Source organism: Corythoichthys intestinalis, chromosome 22, assembly GCF_030265065.1.
Source record: "Corythoichthys intestinalis isolate RoL2023-P3 chromosome 22, ASM3026506v1, whole genome shotgun sequence".
NCBI classification, from domain to species: domain Eukaryota; kingdom Metazoa; phylum Chordata; class Actinopteri; order Syngnathiformes; family Syngnathidae; genus Corythoichthys; species Corythoichthys intestinalis.
In genome coordinates, this window is record NC_080416.1 from 3,705,055 (window position 1) to 3,723,660 (window position 18,606).

General features: G+C 38.0%; 1 protein-coding gene across 1 annotated transcript in view; it reads right to left on the bottom strand.

Annotated features, from left to right (window-relative positions):
- ext1b (exostosin glycosyltransferase 1b) overlaps positions 1-18,606 on the bottom strand; it is a 267,318-nt gene that overhangs the window by 80,238 nt on the left and 168,474 nt on the right. The window contains exon 2 of the mRNA XM_057827651.1: positions 9,371-9,464. Coding sequence (XP_057683634.1) covers positions 9,371-9,464 — 94 coding nt within the window. The remainder of the gene's footprint in view (positions 1-9,370; positions 9,465-18,606) is intronic.

An 18,606-nucleotide genomic window follows, 5' to 3' on the forward strand; every position in this document is an offset into this window, starting at 1 on the left:
ATGCTCGGCCATGCCATTGACGGTTATGCACGTCCAAATTTTCCATTCATTTCAAATGGCAGAAAAACATGCGTGGCTGTGATTTTTGAGAATACACTTTAAATTACAGCGAGTTGACATTCAACTGGCACCCAAATCAGGCTTTGCCATTGACAGCTATGCACGTCCAAATTTTCCATTAATTTTAAATGGCAGAAAAACGTGTGGCTGTGATTTTTGGCCATCCATTTACCATTACAGCGCATTGACATTCAACTGACAACCAAGTCAGGTTATGCCATTTTACAAATGGCAAAAAAAAATGCCATATGGCAAAATCCATTTTGCAACATGGCAAATACCACTTTTGGTCCCCTACCTTTGCACTTAATTAAGTGAGATCCAATCATACATCAGATTAATAATTGTGCTATTACAAATATAATTCTCAATTTCAATTCACATTGTCGGCGAAGTCTAATTGTGTGTCTTTGTACTGTAACTTGCTGTTGCCTATGACGACACTGTATCATATTGAGGACTGTGTCGTTAATAGTTTGATTGATTATTTGCATTGCACAAGAAGATGCAATATATAATGCGATACTGTGCAGTTCTATACACAAATAAGCTACGGACACATGATTGATTAACCAATTCCTCCCAACATTTATCTTTGCAAGGCAATATTTGGATTTGGTAGCGTACGTGCTCTTGGCGAGCATTTTATTCTTTACTCCTGTGTTTGACTGTTTGTCTCGTTCAATAAATGAAAGTGCAGCAGTCTAGTATCATCGTTTTATGATCCAGTTAACTAATATTTTAGATGATGAGACGGTGGGAAAAAAATCCATCTATTCTCCGAGAGTTTACAGCTTGATTCTTTGGCCACACGGGGACACCAAAATAAGCTTTTAAAGCTGCATCAACACATCGCTACCTTATAAATGCCATATGAGGAGCAGGTTAACAAACAGTAGTTTACAGATCCAGGTTTTGTTGTCGGGTCAATATGCGCTCTCTGGAGGGGAATTAATGTTGTGTGCACTATGCTGAAGACAGCACACAGCAAGCGTGGATAGAAAACTGCTTTTGTGTTGCTATTGGAAACAAGAATGATGACTAATAGAAGATAGCACAAGTGTGTAGATGCAAAAATTAACCCAGGATTTAGCCTGGTGAGTGAGGGAATTTGATATATGGTTTGCATTAATATTGATTTCTTAGAACAAATAGATGCTGCCTGAGCTAATTGTGTAAATACTCTGTCGAAAAAAAATGATAAAGACCCCTGATCAATCTTGTAGAAGTAATAGTGAGTCCTTTGGTTAAGTTGTGGATTTCAGCAGCATGCAAATAAGCTGCTATTGCAAAGCGTGTGTAGACAGTTCAATATGAGGGCACCTTCCCAAAAATAGACGTAATTAGTCCCTCAGTAAATATGAGAATATGAATTAGTGTGGCTAAATATTTTCATGAATGTTCTTTTGGGGAATTCATTGTAATTAAAATAAAAAACAAACCTCAATAACACAAGTAATTCTGTGTGGTAAAAGGAGGAGAATGCAAAATGATAGGAGTAAAAATACCGTATTTTCCGCACTATATGCGCACCTAAAAGCCAACAGTGCACCTTATAATTCGATGCGCCTATGTTTAAATGTCAACTGATATTTTGGTCAGACTATATACAGTGCCCTCCATAATTATTGGCACCCCTGAAAAAGATGTATTTTTTAGCTGCAGCTATCGAATATTTTAGTAATCGAGTAATCGCCTGAAAATTCTATCGATTAATCGAGTAATCGGGTAAAACAAATACATTTTTAGGTGAAGAGCAATTATAAATATACATGAGAAAACAAGAGATTTCATCTCATCTTGAACCATTTTCAGTCAATCAATGTCTTTATTTTCGATGTATACTGTTGAAAACAGCCAACAATTACATCTCAGATGTAACTAGAATTAAAAAAAAAAAATACTAATTCACTGCTTTCACTCAAAAAACTTTTAGATCTTATTAAAAAAAAAAAAAAAAAAAAAAATATATATATATATATATATATATATATATATATATATATATATATATATATACCCAAAAATGCTGTTATGCTTGGTAACACACATCACTTAAAAGTTTGGATTTTTTCCCCACGTGTTTCAATTGAATTTCTATTTGTGTCAAGCCATTTTTAAGTTTTAAGTTTAAGTTTAAGTTTTAAGTTAGTCTAAACTGTAAGTCATGATAGGATTTGGAGTTTTTGCAGTGTTCAAAATAAATGTATGATGCAGGCTGTATTGGAGCACATTAGGGACCAGTGCTACTTGGTGTTTTATCCAGCAATGACTATTGAACTAAAATTGATAGTTAGCATTATTAAGTTTTTATTTTACACCCTCATCACTCCACAATGCTAAGTTATATTAAAGCCTGTATGTAAGACACGTTAGCCACGCATCGACAGTGGTCATAATTAATAGAAACCTAGCCCTCCGCAGGGCTAACGTTACGTGAGCTAGTAGTGACAGCAACATTAATCTTATTTATTAGCGCTTAGCGCTCTTTATTAGCGCTTAGCGCTCTACTGCTTTAAGATGGCGGCTGTTTACTAACGCTGCCCAGACGTGGCCGAGTCTGTCATTCGCAACATACATGTGATCTCTATGAGACGCATCAGACGCTACCTGCTACCAACGTAGCATCATGCGGGCTAGTATTTAGCAACGTCGGCGTCGTGTGTAGCGGCTGTCGGCTGCAGTAAGTTTTTTTTTTTTCCCTTCTTCCTCTCCGCACGTGACATCAGCGCGTTGTCCCGCATTAAAAGTAGTCCGAGCAAAACGTGATGCTTAGAGCTGTCAAAATAAACGATTACTCGAGGTGAATAAAATTACTTGGATCAGTTTTTAAACTCGAGTTACTCGAGTTGCTCGAGTATTCGTTTCAGCTCTACTTCTAATATATATTTTTTTATTCAAATAATATGGGACCTTAATGGAAAAAAAGAGAAAAATCCAACCTTTAATACAAGTGCATCCATTCAGTGGGGAAAAAAATCCCACATAAAGAAAAAATTATTTGACATCAAATAATGTGTGTCACAATTATTAGCACCCCTGGTGTTAATACTTTGTACAACCCCCTTGTGCCAACAAAACAAGGTCTGGGGACTGAGATGACCATGGGAGGAGCTTGATTTTGTGTCTGGTGAACCATTTCTGTGTAGATTTGGCCATTTTTAGGGTCATTGTCTTGCTGAAAAGACCCAGTGACGACCCATCTTCAGCTTTCGGGCAGAGGGCAACAGATTTTGATTTAAAATGTACTGGTATTTCAAAGCATTCATGATGCCATGCACCCTAACAAGGTTCCCAGGGCCCTTGGAAGCGAAACAGCGAAACAGCCCCACAGCATCACTGATGTTCTTTGGTCTCACCTGACCAAAGAACACGGTCCCAGTTGAAGCCTGGGACCGTGTGTATTTTTGTGTCAGACCAAGATTGAGCTTTTTGGCAACAAACATTCTAAGTGGGTCTGGTGTGCCACAAAAGATGCGCATGCTGAAAAGCACCTCATACCCACTGTGAAGTATGGGGGTGGGTCAGTGATGCTGTGGGGCTGTTTGGCTTCCAAAGGCCCTGGGAACCTTGTTAGGGTGCATGGCATCATGAATGCTTTGAAATACCAGGAAATTTTAAATCAAAATCTGTTGCCCTCTGCCTGAAAGCTGAAGATGGGTCGTCATGTTGTTCTCTAATGTATTTTTATATTAAATTGCCTTTCAAGATGACATATCTGTTCTATGAGTTGGATTTTATGAAGTAAATTTCCCCCAAAAATGCAACTTATACTTCGGTGCGACTTACAGTGGGGCATATAAGTATTTAGTCAACCACCAATTGTGCAAGTTCTCCTATTTGAAAGGATTAGAGAGGCCTGTAATTGTCAACATGGGTAAACCTCAACCATTAGAGACAGAATGTGGAAAAAAAATAGAAAATCACATTGTTTGGTTTTGAAAGAATTTATTTCCAAATTAAAGTGGAAAATAAGTATTTGGTCACCTACAAACAAACAAGATTTCTGCCTGTCAAAGAGGTCTAACTTCTTCGAACGAGGCTATACTCGTTACCTGTATTAATGGCACCTGTTTTAACTCATTATCGTTATAAAAGACACCTGTCCACAACTGATCGCTCCTGAGTATAAGTCGCACCCCCAGCCAAACTATGAAAAAAACTACGACTTATAGTCCGAAAAATATGGTAGTGCGCTTTTGAATAAAGTTGCTGTTGTTTACATGGAAGTATTAAATTTGAAACTTCAGTTATTTGCGAGTAAATTATTCATAGGCTAGGAGCAAAGACCGAGAAGAAAGGGGAATTAAACTAACCATCAAAATAAAACAATATTTGGACTGTTTGGGTTTATTTCTAAAGGTGATATGAGGCTGAATGTGACCCTTGGCAACAGTGTGGCACTGGGACGGAGGCGCGGTAGCGGGAACAGCTGCTGTGTGTGCGAGCTTGTGTGTTTGCGCACACGAGTCGGTCATAATGACGGCCCTGTTGGTCCTGGGTCATAAAGGTGTCAGCTTGACCGCAACTGGCCCTCGGGCTCTTCTGCGGTCTCCTTGACGGGCTCAGACAAACTCACACACACAGCTGGCCTTTGTTAGGAATTGCTCTGCCCTTCTTTGACAGTCCGTGAATCTTCTTCTTTCTTGTTTAAAATAGTGAGCCAATGGATGCGGTGAGTAAAATAAGGGGAAGTCAAAAAAAGTGGTAAAAATTTTGCATCTATTACAGCAGGGGTGGTAATTATTAGAGGTGGGAATCTTTGGGCTCCTAACGATTCGATTACGATTACGATCCAGAGACTCCGATTCGATTATAAATCGATTATTGATGCCCCCCTCCCCGCATTTTTTTTTTTTTTTTTTTATGTTTTGTATATTTGTTCCAAAATTGTTCAAAAATCCTCTCAGGCTAAATAAACCAACTACTATTTTAGTATCAAGTTACCGGTTAAAAACAGTAAATAAATTACTCAATTCCCCATTCTGTATCAGCAGCTTTAAACTACATTCAATTAATTTAACGATGTAAGTAACTTGAGTATTGAGTAAGTAACTGGTGTTATCTTTCATGTTTTTTTCCCATTTTTCAAAAAACAAAACAAAAACATAGTAACCTTTGCTATGTTTGGAGGTCATTTAATGGTGTGAATCAACTGTTAAAGTTGTTAAAATTGCGCCTGTTATTCCATAATTTCCCTCATGTCTACTTTCGACAAGTGAGAGTTTTAAAACTGTTTCACCATTTAAAGATAGATTCAAGTCAAGATTTTGCCGATTTAGGGGTATTTTAGATAAAAAGTAATTAGGTTCTCCATAACAGAGCCTTCTAGAGAAGTCTACTGCTATAAGATGGCTCCTGTTTACTAGCGCGGGAAAGTCTCTCATTTCACATCTAGTCTAGATATATGTGATATCTACCATAGCCGTATGTTGCCGTATGTTTGTAGCAACTAGCAACTGGGCGCTGTTTGTAGCGCCTGACGGCCGCAGTCAAGTATTGTTGTTGTTTTTTTTACCTAGCGGCATTAGCTGCACATGATATGTACTCTCAGTGCGTTCCTCATCGCGTCCCGAAGACTGCGCTGACTGCGTTTTATTTCCGCTTTACCTGGTATAATTCACTAATCGGAATTTGGATGTTTGTGAATCGTTCTCGAATCTTCCATGGCCGAATCGCGAATAATCTAAGAATCAGAAATTTTGCACGCCTCTAGTCATTATGTACCGTAATTTCCCGAATATAACGCGCACCCGTGTATAACGCGCACCCTAACTTTACCTGTAAAATCTAGGGAAAATTCTTGTACCTGTGTATAAAGCGCACCCTAATTTTAGCACCAATAAATATGAGTCTCCTGTCTCGAACATTTATAACGTAAGCGGTTGCAGCATTTTGTCAAATATTTTTTCAAAAAAATAGAAGATTAGTTTTCTGTGGTAAAATTGCTCACAGTATACGATAATAATTTTCACAAAGTAAGGAGTTGTCATGAGTTTTATCAGACTTCACCAGCGGAACTAATGTTGGCAAGTTGTGTAGTTACCGGGGGAAGAGTTTATTAAGGGAACAGCCGGAAGTAAACAAATGTCCCGTGATTTGCGTGCAAGACGTACGTTTTTACTTTGTGAGTTTCAATGTAAATTAAACAACGCGGCTTGGCTCAGTGGTTCGACTCTGTTCCTCAGACTCCTGTCCTAGCGCGCCACACGGTCAACATCTATACGAAACGGATCGCCGTTACGTTCTCTTCAAGACAACATCGCCATGTGCCGGCATGTTGCAACGATAAGGTAGGAAAAATGTACCGGTAAATACCGTAATTTTTGGACTATAAGCCGCTACTTTTTTCCCTCATTTGGAATCCTGTGGTTTATAGTCCAGTGCGGCTTATTTGTTGATTTATTTGGGTGAATAGGTAACGCTTTGGTAACACTTTATAACAACTATCCATTTTACTAGTTAATAGATCATTAGTAAACTGTTGATAAATGATTTATTGTTGATTTGTTAAGTATTTGTTAACAGTTTGTTAAGCATTTACAGGGTCTTCTTAACCTGAAACACAGTTTGTGTAGAAACGTTTCAAGTTTTTTTGTGTAACGTTTGGCATTTCTATCTTTTCAGGTTAAGAAATGCTGTTCACTTCAAAAGAAAAGGCATTTTGATCAGGCATTTTGCAGGCAGCGCTCATGTTGCACATTTATGAAAATCTGCCATAGAGCCAACAAGTATTTGTACTTTTCTTTGTATATTCAACCAATAAAACTTATGACCTTCAACATAAAGTGTATATAGTTTTATTAAGATCCATCAACTAGCATGGGCATTTAGAATGGGGTCAACCATATTGGAACACCCTGTAAATGTTTAACAAACTGTTAACAAATACTTCACAAATCAACAATAAATCATTTATCAACAGTTTACTAATGATCTATTAACTAGTAAAACAGATAGTTATTATAAAGTGTTACCAACGCTTTATTTGACAGTTATCTATCTATCTATCTATCTATCTATCTATCTATCTATCTATCTATCTATCTATCTATCTATCTATCTATCTATCTATCTATCTATCTATCTATCTATCTATCTATCTATCTATCTATCTATCTATCTATCTATCTATCTATCTATCTATCTATCTATCTATCTATCATTACTAAATGCTTGTAACAGAATGCTTATAACAGATGTCATGAAGTGTTATGTCCAGCTCAGATCATTTACATCCATTCAAAAGTGAGGTCATTTGTCGGATGACACTAAATTACATCTGTTATAAGCATTCATTAATGCTCATGACAGTGTCATGTCCTAATTATGACAGTCTTATGGCGCCACTGTCAAAAAAGTGTTCCCAAATACTATAACTAGCAATTAATGAAACAACTGGAACAGTAACTGAAGAAATAATTACCACAAAACATGGATTTTGATTGTTGTTTATATATGTAGCACTGCAATGCATTTATGGAGGCATGTTGGACAGCAACAGTGTTGACAGCAGGTGGCAGCAGAGGTTGACTGTCTCCCACAAGGGAGCAGTGATGGCCAAATGAAGGTTCTTGGCGCAATGAAGCCAATTGGTTCAAAGCTTCATGGTGTTTCATTTGGTCTTATAACAGTCGTATGATGCCGCTGTCAAATAAAGTTTTACCATTTAATATATTTTTTTGTGTAAATATCCCATAATACATACATAATAGGGCTGTCAAACGATTAAAAATTTTAATCGAGTTAATTACAGCTTAAAAATTAATCGTAATTAATCGCAATTAATCGCAATTCATTCATAAAATATGACATATTTTTCTGTAAATTATATATATATTCTGTAAAATTGTTGGAATTGAAAGATAAGACACAAGATGGATATATACATTCAACATACGGTATATAAGGACTGTAGTGGGCATTTCACTCTACTGTCATTTAAATCTGTCTATGCTGTCCTCACTCCGAAGCGTCTACTTTTTCCAAAGCTAGACAGCTAGTGAACGACGCCATAATAATCAGACTTCTTTCTTTTTCATCTGATTTATTTATAAAATGGCCTCAAACCGTTGTGCTCTTTAGACCGTCGTAAAACTACCAAAAAAAAGTACACAAGCATTGCATTAGCAACAACGTTAGCTTAGTACGCTATACAGGTTCACAAAACATAAACAAAAAGCGTCTCATACAAAATATATAACATTTCGCTTACTAACATAATATATGCATTATTTACAACAACCATACTTACGGACAAATCTTGTCCAAGGATCATATAAGCACAACATTACAACGTAGGCGCCAGCCTGAGACGTCCTGCAGCCATATTGAACTGGCAAGACAACAATAAACCATGTCGCAAAGCGACCACAAGAGTTCGCTGTTAGCACAAAAAGCCTTGCTGTAAAACTTACCAAAAGGCAGAATACTGTCTGAGCGGGACGTGTGTTTATTGCGTCAAATATTTTAACGTGATTAATTTAAAAAATTAATTACCGCGCGTTAACGCGATAATTTTGACAGCCCTAATACATAATAATAATACATAATGCAGGACAGCTGCGGCTTATAGTCCAGTGCGGCTTATCTATGAACAAATGTCGTTTTCATGCCAAATTTGGTGGGTGGCGGCTTATAGTCAGGTGCACCTTATAGTGCAAAAATTAGGGTAATAAACGTATAATACAAAAAAAAAAAACATTTTAATTTTATTAGATGTGAAAAATATCACGAAAACAATTATTTACCACATGAAACTTGATTATTATATCACTGTTGTTCGGATTAGGTAATATTGTGCTGGTCCATGCTTACAATGGAACATGAATCATGATGAATTTTTTCTGTCTCCGTCCCAGTACCCGTGAATAACGCACACCAATGATTTTACGAGTTAATTTTGGGAAAAAAAAGTGCGCGTTATATTCGTGAAATTACGGTAATAAGCAATTTATATGCCAATACTTAATAACTACTAAGTTGATGCTTTTTATGTTCCTCAAAGCAGCAAACTATTCGAGTAGCCAAATTATAACTAACAAGCAAAGTGAGTAGGAAAACGTCTGCAAGCCAGTAATTGAGCAAAATTTGTAATTAACAAGGGGAAAACATTGTTTTTCCATCAGCCATCTGTATTAGCCCATCTATCAAAGTGAAACAACAATTACCGAGCTTTCAAATGTTTTCAAGTGGGGAACGACTGAAGAGGAAGATTGTTGTTCGCGTCACTCGCGGGTGTGAATTCACGGCTTGCTTTCTCCTGTTTGGAAATGTGCTTTTGCGTATGGGTGCGTGCGAGCGCGTTTACCTGCAGGGCCTCGAGAAAACGAAATGAGCCCAGCCTTCGGCCTCGGGGTACTAGGCAGAAGGTGGAGTTGTGAAGCATCTCTTTGTAGTCGTACCTGCAGAGACACAACAAACAGGAGTGAAGTGAGGTCAAATGTTAACATAAAAAAAAAAAAATCTGGTACAAGCACTAGGAAAATTAAGTATGATAGCAAGCTAGAGCTTCATTACTTTTTTATTTCTACATCCTAAATTATAATTTAACTAAAAAATCTAAAATAGCCTTGACATTACGTGACTAAGAGATGATGACATAATGCAAACATACCAAATAACTAGAGCTGGGAATCTTTGGGCACCTAACGATTCGATTACGATTCAGAGGCTCCGATTCGATTATAAAACGATTATTGATGCACCACCCCCTTCTTTTTTTTTTCTTTCTTTATTTTTTTTTAATGTTTTGTACATTAGTTCCAAAATTGTTCAAAAATCCTCTCAGGCTAAACCAAACTACTATTTCAGTATCAAGTATAACAGTAAACAAATACACAAAAATAACAGTAAATAAAAAAGTCCCCATTCTGTATCAGCAGCTTTCAACTACATTCAATTAATTTAATGTTGTGAATCAACTGATACAGTTGTTAAAATTGCTCCCGTTATTCCATAATTTCCCTTCTGTCTACTTTTGTCAAAGTTTTAACACTATTTCATCATTTAATGATAGATTCAAGACAAGATTCAAGATTTAGGAGTATTTTAGATAAAAAGTTAATTAGGTTCGCTACAACAGAGCCTTCTAAAGAGGTCTACTGCTTTAAGATGGCGGCTGTTTACTTACGCCGGAAAGTCTGTCATTTCGCATCTCTGTTCAATAATACATGTTCTAACACCGACGTCGTCTGTCATTTTGCATCTGGTTGAAGTTATTGCTGCCAAAAAGGGGGGGGGGGGGGGCACAAAATATTAAATGTGACGGTTCACTTACTTATTATTCCCCTTTCTGTCATTCTTTGCATACTATCCTCATTAAAATATGAAAACCTATAAATGTTTAGGTGGTTTGAGTTAAAGCAGACAGTTTTTTCATCTGTGCGATTTTGACAAAAATCCGATCACATTTGATGGTGATTTTATGCAGAAATGTGAGAAATTCCAAAAGGTTCAGATACTTTTTCATACCACTGTATATACCATAGATACGACATAACACAAAGGCAGCATAATAGTCCTCAATTATGCTACAGTTGTGGTCCAAAGTTTACATACACTTGTGAAGAACACAATGTCATGGCTCTCTTAAGTTTCCAGTTATTTCTACAACTCTGATTTTTCTCCGATAGAGTGATTGGAACAGATACTTCTTTGTCACAAAAAACATTCATGAAGTTTGGTTCTTTTATGACTTTATTATGGGTTAACAGAAAAAGTGATCAAATCTGCTGGGTCAAAAATATACATACATGGATCTGAAAAAGCGAATCATTGACTTGAACAAGTCAGGAAAGTCACTTGGAGCCATTTTAAAGCAGCTGCAGGTCCCAAGAGCAACAGTGCAAACAATTGTTTGTAAGTATAAAGTGCATGGCACTGTTTTGTCACTGCCACGATCAGGAAGAAAACGCAAGCTATCACCTGCTGCTGAGAGAAAATTGGTCAGGAGGGTGAAGATTCAACCGAGAATCACCAAAAAGCAGATCTGCCAAGAATTAGAAGCTGCTGGAACACAGGTATCAGTGTCCACAGTCAAGCGTGTTTTGCATCTCCATGGACTGAGAGGCTGCCGTGCAAGAAGGAAGCCCTTGCTCCAAAAGCGGCACCTTAAGGCTCGACTGAAGTTCGCCGCTGATCACATGGACAAAGATAAGACCTTCTGGAGGAAAGTTCTGTGGTCAGACGAAACAAAAATCGAGCTGTTTGGCCACAATGCCCAGCAATATGTTTGGAGGAGAAAAGGTGAGGCCTTTAACCCCAAGTACACCATGCCTACCGTCAAGCACGGTGGTAGTAGTATTATGCTGTGGGGCTGTTTTGCTGCCACTGGAACTGGTGCTTTACAGAGAGTAAATGGGATAATGAAGAAGGAGGATTACCTTCAAATTCTTCAAGATAACCCAGTACTTCTCAAATAGTGGGGCGACCCACTGTCTTCTCCGGTTCTCACGTGTCCGCCTGAGAAGTGCCCTTTTCGGCTTGGGATTGTCACGACCACCGCCCTCACCTACGGTTCTCCCTCGGCCGCCGAGAATGCGCTTTTTTTCGGGCCGTTTGCCTTTTGGCTTTGTAATTTAATACAGTGGTAGACGAGGAAAGACCACTGTATACTGTGTCTAAAAATGATTATAGCGGACAGCCGGAAGCCAAATCAATTAAGACGCCACTTAAAGATATTAGACCCCAATCTCATTGATAAGCCGCTTGGTTGTTTTTCAGCGAAAACGTGCCGAATATTGCCAACAATCGTCCCGCTTTGTCAGTGTGATATCAGTAAACCAGTGAACACTGTTAGCATGCTCAGTGCAAAATAACCTCACATCATTGCAAACTGGAGGTGATACTGGGAGCAGCGAGCAGCAAAAATAAAAACTGTCCTTCTGTCCAAAGACACTTTTTTTTTCTTCTTCTATTCAGTTTTGTTTTTTCGGTCAAATTTTTTGGCATATTGTCCCCATGAGTTAATGTTTCTAATCAATTTGAATTTGTTATTATTTACTGATTTTATTTTTCAGTATCAAATGGTAAAAATGTACCTTGAGTGTATTTTTACAGTTTGGATGTGACTTTTTTTTTTTTTTTTAATTCAGGCAAATTGATGCGCGTTAAGTCTTTTCTGTTACAAAACAATAAAGTTATAATTTATAAGTTGATCTCTTATTTTCTCTAATAGAAAAAAAAAGGATACAATGTGAGGCAGAGGCGTACTTATAATAGTAATATTATAGACAAATGATACCAATTACAGTGGCGGCAGAGTTTGGGGGGGCGCGAAACATTTACGTCTTCCTTGGGGGGGGGCGTAACAGAAAATAATTGAGAAGCACTGAGATAACCTAACGTCATCAGCCCGAAGATTGGGTCTTGGGCGCAGTTGGGTGTTCCAACAGGACAATGACCCCAAACACACATCAAAAGTGGTAATTGAATGGCTAAATCAGGCTAGAATTAAGGTTTTCGAATGGCCTTCCCAAAGTCCTGACTTAAACCCCACTGAGAACTTGTGGACAATGCTGAAGAAACAAGCCATCAAATTTAACAGAACTGCACCAATTCTGTCAAGAGGAGTGGTCAAAGATTCAACCAGAAGCTTGTGGATGGCTACCAAAAGCGCGTAATTGAAGTGAAAATGGCCAAGGGACATGTTACCAAATATTAGCGCTGCTGTATGTATATTTTTGACCCAGCAGATTTGATCACTTTTTTTCTGTTCACCCATAATAAAGTCATAAAAGAAGCAAACTTCATGAATGTTTTTTGTGACAAAGAAGTATCTGTTCCAATCACTCTATCAGAGAAAAATCAGAGTTGTAGAAATAACTGGAAACTCAAGAGAGCCATGACATTATGTTCTTCACAAGTGTATGTAAACTTTTGACCACAACTGTATATAAAACTTATAAGACAACTCAGATCATTTGACCACATCAAAGTACGACCCAAATTGTAAATAACTAAATATTTTATTCTCTTGGGATGAAGCTCCACCACCTCCATTCTGCAATCTCTATTTATTTGACGAACAACACTTCACTCATTTGACTTCTTCTCATATCTCACAACAACACGCTGACTTCCACCTCCGCCTGCACCTCCTGGCGCATTGCTCAATCCCTCTATCTCGAAAAGCAGGATAAGCGCTCCTACCCACCCTCGCCCTCTGCTCTCTCTAGTGAGGTGTGTCTTATTGCTCACCAAACAGGGTGATCAGCCCTGCCAGGGGTAATGAGCTGAGAGTGACACCTGCTTCCACCACACAGCTGGCTCAGTGTGTGTGAAAAATGTGTGTATGTCTCCATGAGAGAAAGGGAAAACAGCAAAAATCCAGAGTGATAGTGTGTACTGTACCGGCTCATATGTTCCTATTGACCCATCAAAGCAACTGTAAAATCATTTGAAATGGTAGAGCTAGAAGTTCTTATTAAGTATGAGCTAAAATTCAAGTTGAAAACATTGGATGAGCACTTTTGTGTGCGTATTTTAAAAAAATAATAGTCAGTGTTGAGCTGACACTGGCTCATCACAGATGTCTCGATAGGTCATCTGCTCCAGGCTCAGCTCGCCCACTGAGTACCGGGATGCGTCCATCAACATGCCATCTGTCTCATAACTTTTTCCTATTGGTCTGCTCAGAAGGATGTTTCACGTTCAATTCATGGAAAAAAAAAAAAGAGTTTTTTTGTGTGTGTGTTTGTGGAGGTTGAAGCAGTGGCGCCTCCAGAAATTTTTCATAGGGGTGGCCAGATGGGGCCACTCAAAATCTTGGGGTGGCCAAAACTAAAAGCCATAATTTCAGGTTTTCATTATATTATTGCAGTAAAAAGTTCAGGGGGAAAACTATAAGAAAGACTTAAGGACACGGCAACTGATATACTTTGGTGTATTATGTAATATTTGATGTTACTAATAGGGCTGTCAAAATTATCGCGTTAACGGGCGGTAATTATTTTTTAAAATTAATCACGTTAAAATATTTGACGCAATTAACGCACATGCCCCGCTCAAACATTAAAATGACAGCACAGTGAAATGTGTACTTGTTGTGTTTTTCGGAGTTTTGTCGCCCTCTGCTGGCGCTTGGGTGCGACTGATTTTATAGGCTTCAGCACCCATGAGCATTGTGTAAGTAATTATTAGCATTAACAATGGCGGGCTACCAGTTTATTTTTTGATTGAAAATTTTACAAATTTTATTATCTTTTAAGGATTACAAGTCTTTCTATCCATGGATCGCTTTAACAGAATGTTAATAATGGTAATGCCATCTTGTTGATTTATTGTTATAACAAACAAATACAGTACTTATATACCATATGTTGAATGTGTATATCCATCTTGTGTCTCATCTTTCCATTCCAACAATAATTTACAGAAAAATATGGCATATTCTATAGATGGTTTGAATTGCGATTAATTACGATTAATTAATTTTTAAGCTGTAATTAACTCGATTAAAAATTTTAATTGTTTGACACTCCTAGTTACTAATGATTTAATGTGGATAGTCCATAACTGTCCAGTCAACATTTTGAGTTCCACAACAATTTTGTTTTATTGGGTTATGTATAAATTAGGCAGAAGGTGTACATTTAACAAAACAAAATAATTACTGGGGAAAAACAGGTGCTAGCAGATTTGAATTTGGGATGAAATGCATAATTGATGCTACAACAATCTACGATTTAGTGGCAAGCGGTGTGGCCAGTGGGGTGGCCAAATTTATAGGGGTGGCCGTGGCCACCCCCTGGGGGCGCCACTGGGTTGAAGTGGAAAAAAGCAAAGTGTGCAATGAGAGAAGAAAATTCTCATGGTTTTGATTAAGGCTACTTTACAATATAACAAGAAGTGGCAACAGGGCAGCTGCTTTAAATCTTTTGAAACATGCCTGTCATCACTATGGCTACAACAACAAATCAATTAAAATTAGGGCTGTCAAATTTATCGCGTTAACAAGCGGTAATGAATTTTTAAAATTAATCACGTTAAAATATTTAACGCATTTAGCGCATGCGCGGAACGACCCACTCATGCATTGCCGCAAACCGACTACAATGGCGCCGTTTTACAGTGGGGCAAATAAGTATTTACTCAACCGCTAATTGTGCAAGTTCTCTCACTTGAAAATATTAGAGAGGCCTGTAATTGTCAACATAGGTAAACCTCAACCATGAGAGACAGAATGTGGGGAAAAAATACCCAGAAAATCACAATATTTGATTTTTAAAGAATTTATTTGCAAATCATGGTGGAAAATAAGTATTTGGTCAATACCAATACTTTGTTATGTACCCTTTGTTGGCAATAACGGAGGCCAAACATTTTCCTTAACTCTTCACAAACTTTTCACACACTGTTGCTCTTATTTTGGCCCATTCCTCCATGCAGATCTCCTCTAGAGCAGTGATGTTTTGGGGCTGTCATTGGGCAACACGGACTTTCAACTCCCTCCTCACGCCGTGGCGTCAAAATGATAACAAGAACGGTGAGCAAAAATCCCAGAACCACACGGGGGGACCTAGTGAATGACCTACAGAGAGCTGGGACCACAGTAACAAAGGCTACTATCAGTAACACAATCCGCTGCCGGGGATTCAAATCCTGCACTGCCAGATGTGTCCCCCTTCTACGGTTCGCTAGAGAGCATTTGGATGATCCAGAAGAGGACTGGGAGAATGTGTTATGGTCAGATGAAACCAAAATAGAACTTTTTGGTAGAGACACAGGTTCTCCTGTTTGGAGGAGAAAGAATACTGAATTGCACCATACCCACTGTGAAGCATGGGGGTGGAAACATCATGCTTTGGGGCTGTTTTTCTGCAGAGGGACTCGGATGACTGATCTGTGTAGCGCTAAGATAGTTAGCGAAGATGCTAATCAGTGTCTTAAGTGTCCGTTTGCATTGTTTTGGGGAAGCATATTAGCACTTGTGTTATTGTTAGATATTAAAGTTGTCTCATATCACAGCGTAGAGTCTCTTTTAAACACAAACTCCCATTCAAACTGTCAATGGTCATACAAGAGAGTGTGCTTTGAAATTGGATTTGGATTGTATTCATGAGCAACTGCTTGATAAAGAAAACCGATTCATTACAGTCTGCCTCTTCCTTACTCGATTTTGTTTAGGTTTTTTTCTTCTTCATGTTTTATACTTTGAACAAATTAAAACAGTACATCTGTAGACTACAGTTAAGTTAGGAAGCTGTAATAAAATATTATTTTAGAAGGAAATAGTCATCCACTGTGTCTTCATTGTTACTTACAACATGCCTGAAGCAACTTCAAGTTAAATTGTGACAATTAATCCATGATCAAAGTAATCATTAGTTGCAGCTCTAACTGACAGTGTCACTGGGGTTGAGTCGAATGAGGACAATCTTCATTGATTTGGCCCAAGCGTTTTCAATGTGTAGTGTCAAGATGCTACTGCAGTCAGAGGCCAAAACAGACACCGCTGTTTAAATCCACCTTAGCTTTAGCTTTTTTTCCCCCCTGCCTCCGACAGCTCCTTTCCTCATCCCTCTTCCATACTCTGCTGATTTCGACTTAAGACCTCGGCGTCGCTTTACTTCAGCTCCATTTTTGGTTCTGTGACAACAGCTGTTTTGCTTTGTTTGTCCTTGAGGCCTTGTAGTGGCTGAAAGAAAACGACCACTCACCCCTGGAGGTGTTAGCTGACCTTTCTATTTTATTCAGTAGGAAGCAACGGAAACAGTCCTCAGATCCGCATGACTCATTTACCAATCTGTGTCCCACTAGCTACAGATGGGGCTCATAGCCGGTTGAATTATTGTTTGTTTATCATTCTATTGTGTCAGATTACTTCCTAGTTAAATGCATAAAGAGAAGGAAAACTGAGAGCTACCATTATTAAATAGAATGTAGCCTGACAAAAGCCACTTGATATCAGCTTAGCCTACAGCAGGGGTCGGGAACCTTTCCGACCGAGAGAGCTAAAACACCCAACATACTTAAGAATGTGATTCCACGAGAACCATACAGTGTGTGTGTGTGTGTATGTGATATATATATATATATATGTATATGTTTTAGGGCTGTCAAAATTATCGCGTTAGCAGGCGGTAATTAATTTTTTAAATTAATCACGTTAAAATATTTGAGGCAATTAACACACATGTCCTGCTCAGACAGATTTAAATGTCAGTAGAGTGAAATGCCCACTTGTAAATTGTGTTTTATGGAGTTTTGCCGCCCTCTGCTGGCGCTTGGGTCCGACTGATTTTATAGGCTTCAGCACCCATGAGCATTGTGTAAGTAATTATTGACATCAACAATGGCGGGCTACTAGTTTATTTTTTGATTGAAAATTTTACAAATTTTATTAAAACGAAAACATTAAGAGGGGTTTTAATATAAAATTTCTATAACTTGTACTAACATTTATATTTTAAGAACTACAAGTCTTTCTATCCATGGATCGCTTTAACAGAATGTTAATAATGTTAATGCCATCTTGTTGATTAATTGTTATAATAAACAAATACAGTCCTTATGTACCGTATGTTGAATGTATATATCCATCTTGTGTCTTATCTTTCCATTCCAACAATTTATTTTACAGAATATATATATAATTTACAGAAAAATATGGCATATTTTATATATGGTTTGAATTGCGATTAATTAATTTTTAAGCTGTAATTAACTTGATTAAAAATTTTAATCGTTTGACAGCCCTAATATATATATATATATATGCTCCTTGGGTGTGTGTGTGTGCATTGATTGCAGGATTGGATAGATGGGTGAGGCTGGGACCAAGTGCAGATGATCATTGTCAACAACCTACTTAAACCGGTCAACCGATCAACAACTCAACGAGTTCGTGACTCCAGCTTCGGTCAGTTAAGAATCCTGAAAATCTGCTGTTTTGCTAATTTTGCTTTTGTTCCCTAGATGCTGTACAACTTGCCTGCCCACCAGCTCACCCACCAAAAACGCTCACCTGACCATTTCAACAACATCTTCCTTACCTGTCAATAAATTATTGTCACTGCCTGTTTGCCTCACATCTCTGCGCTTGGGTCCTCCACGACCCAAGAAACGTAACAATTAATATGTATATATAAGCGACCCCAAAAGTTTGAACCGTAGTGTACATAATGAAAAATCCCATATGATACACTACCATTGCAAAGAGGAAGGATATGAGAAGTTTTTTCAGCCAGCAGCAGCCACTGTGAGTTATGTAAAAAAGACAATGTTGTGTGGAGGTGGGAGAAACACCACTCATTTTGGTACTGAAAATCTGACCTGTATTAGAGTTAGCACAACATTAAACTGTGTGAACTTGATAACCTGCAAAACTACTGTGGTCAAGCCAGCCTCCACAGGGAACAACAAAGTCAAGCTAGCCGTCCCTCATTTGGATTGTTTACATTATGTTCATTATGGTAATGCATTTCAAAATGTTTCTTTGTTAGTTTTGTAAAACAAAGGTTAGAATGGAACGTTGTATCACCTGAACCATAAACTTCATAATTGTATTGACGGTTCACATCCATCAGCCACTGCGCAACGCCA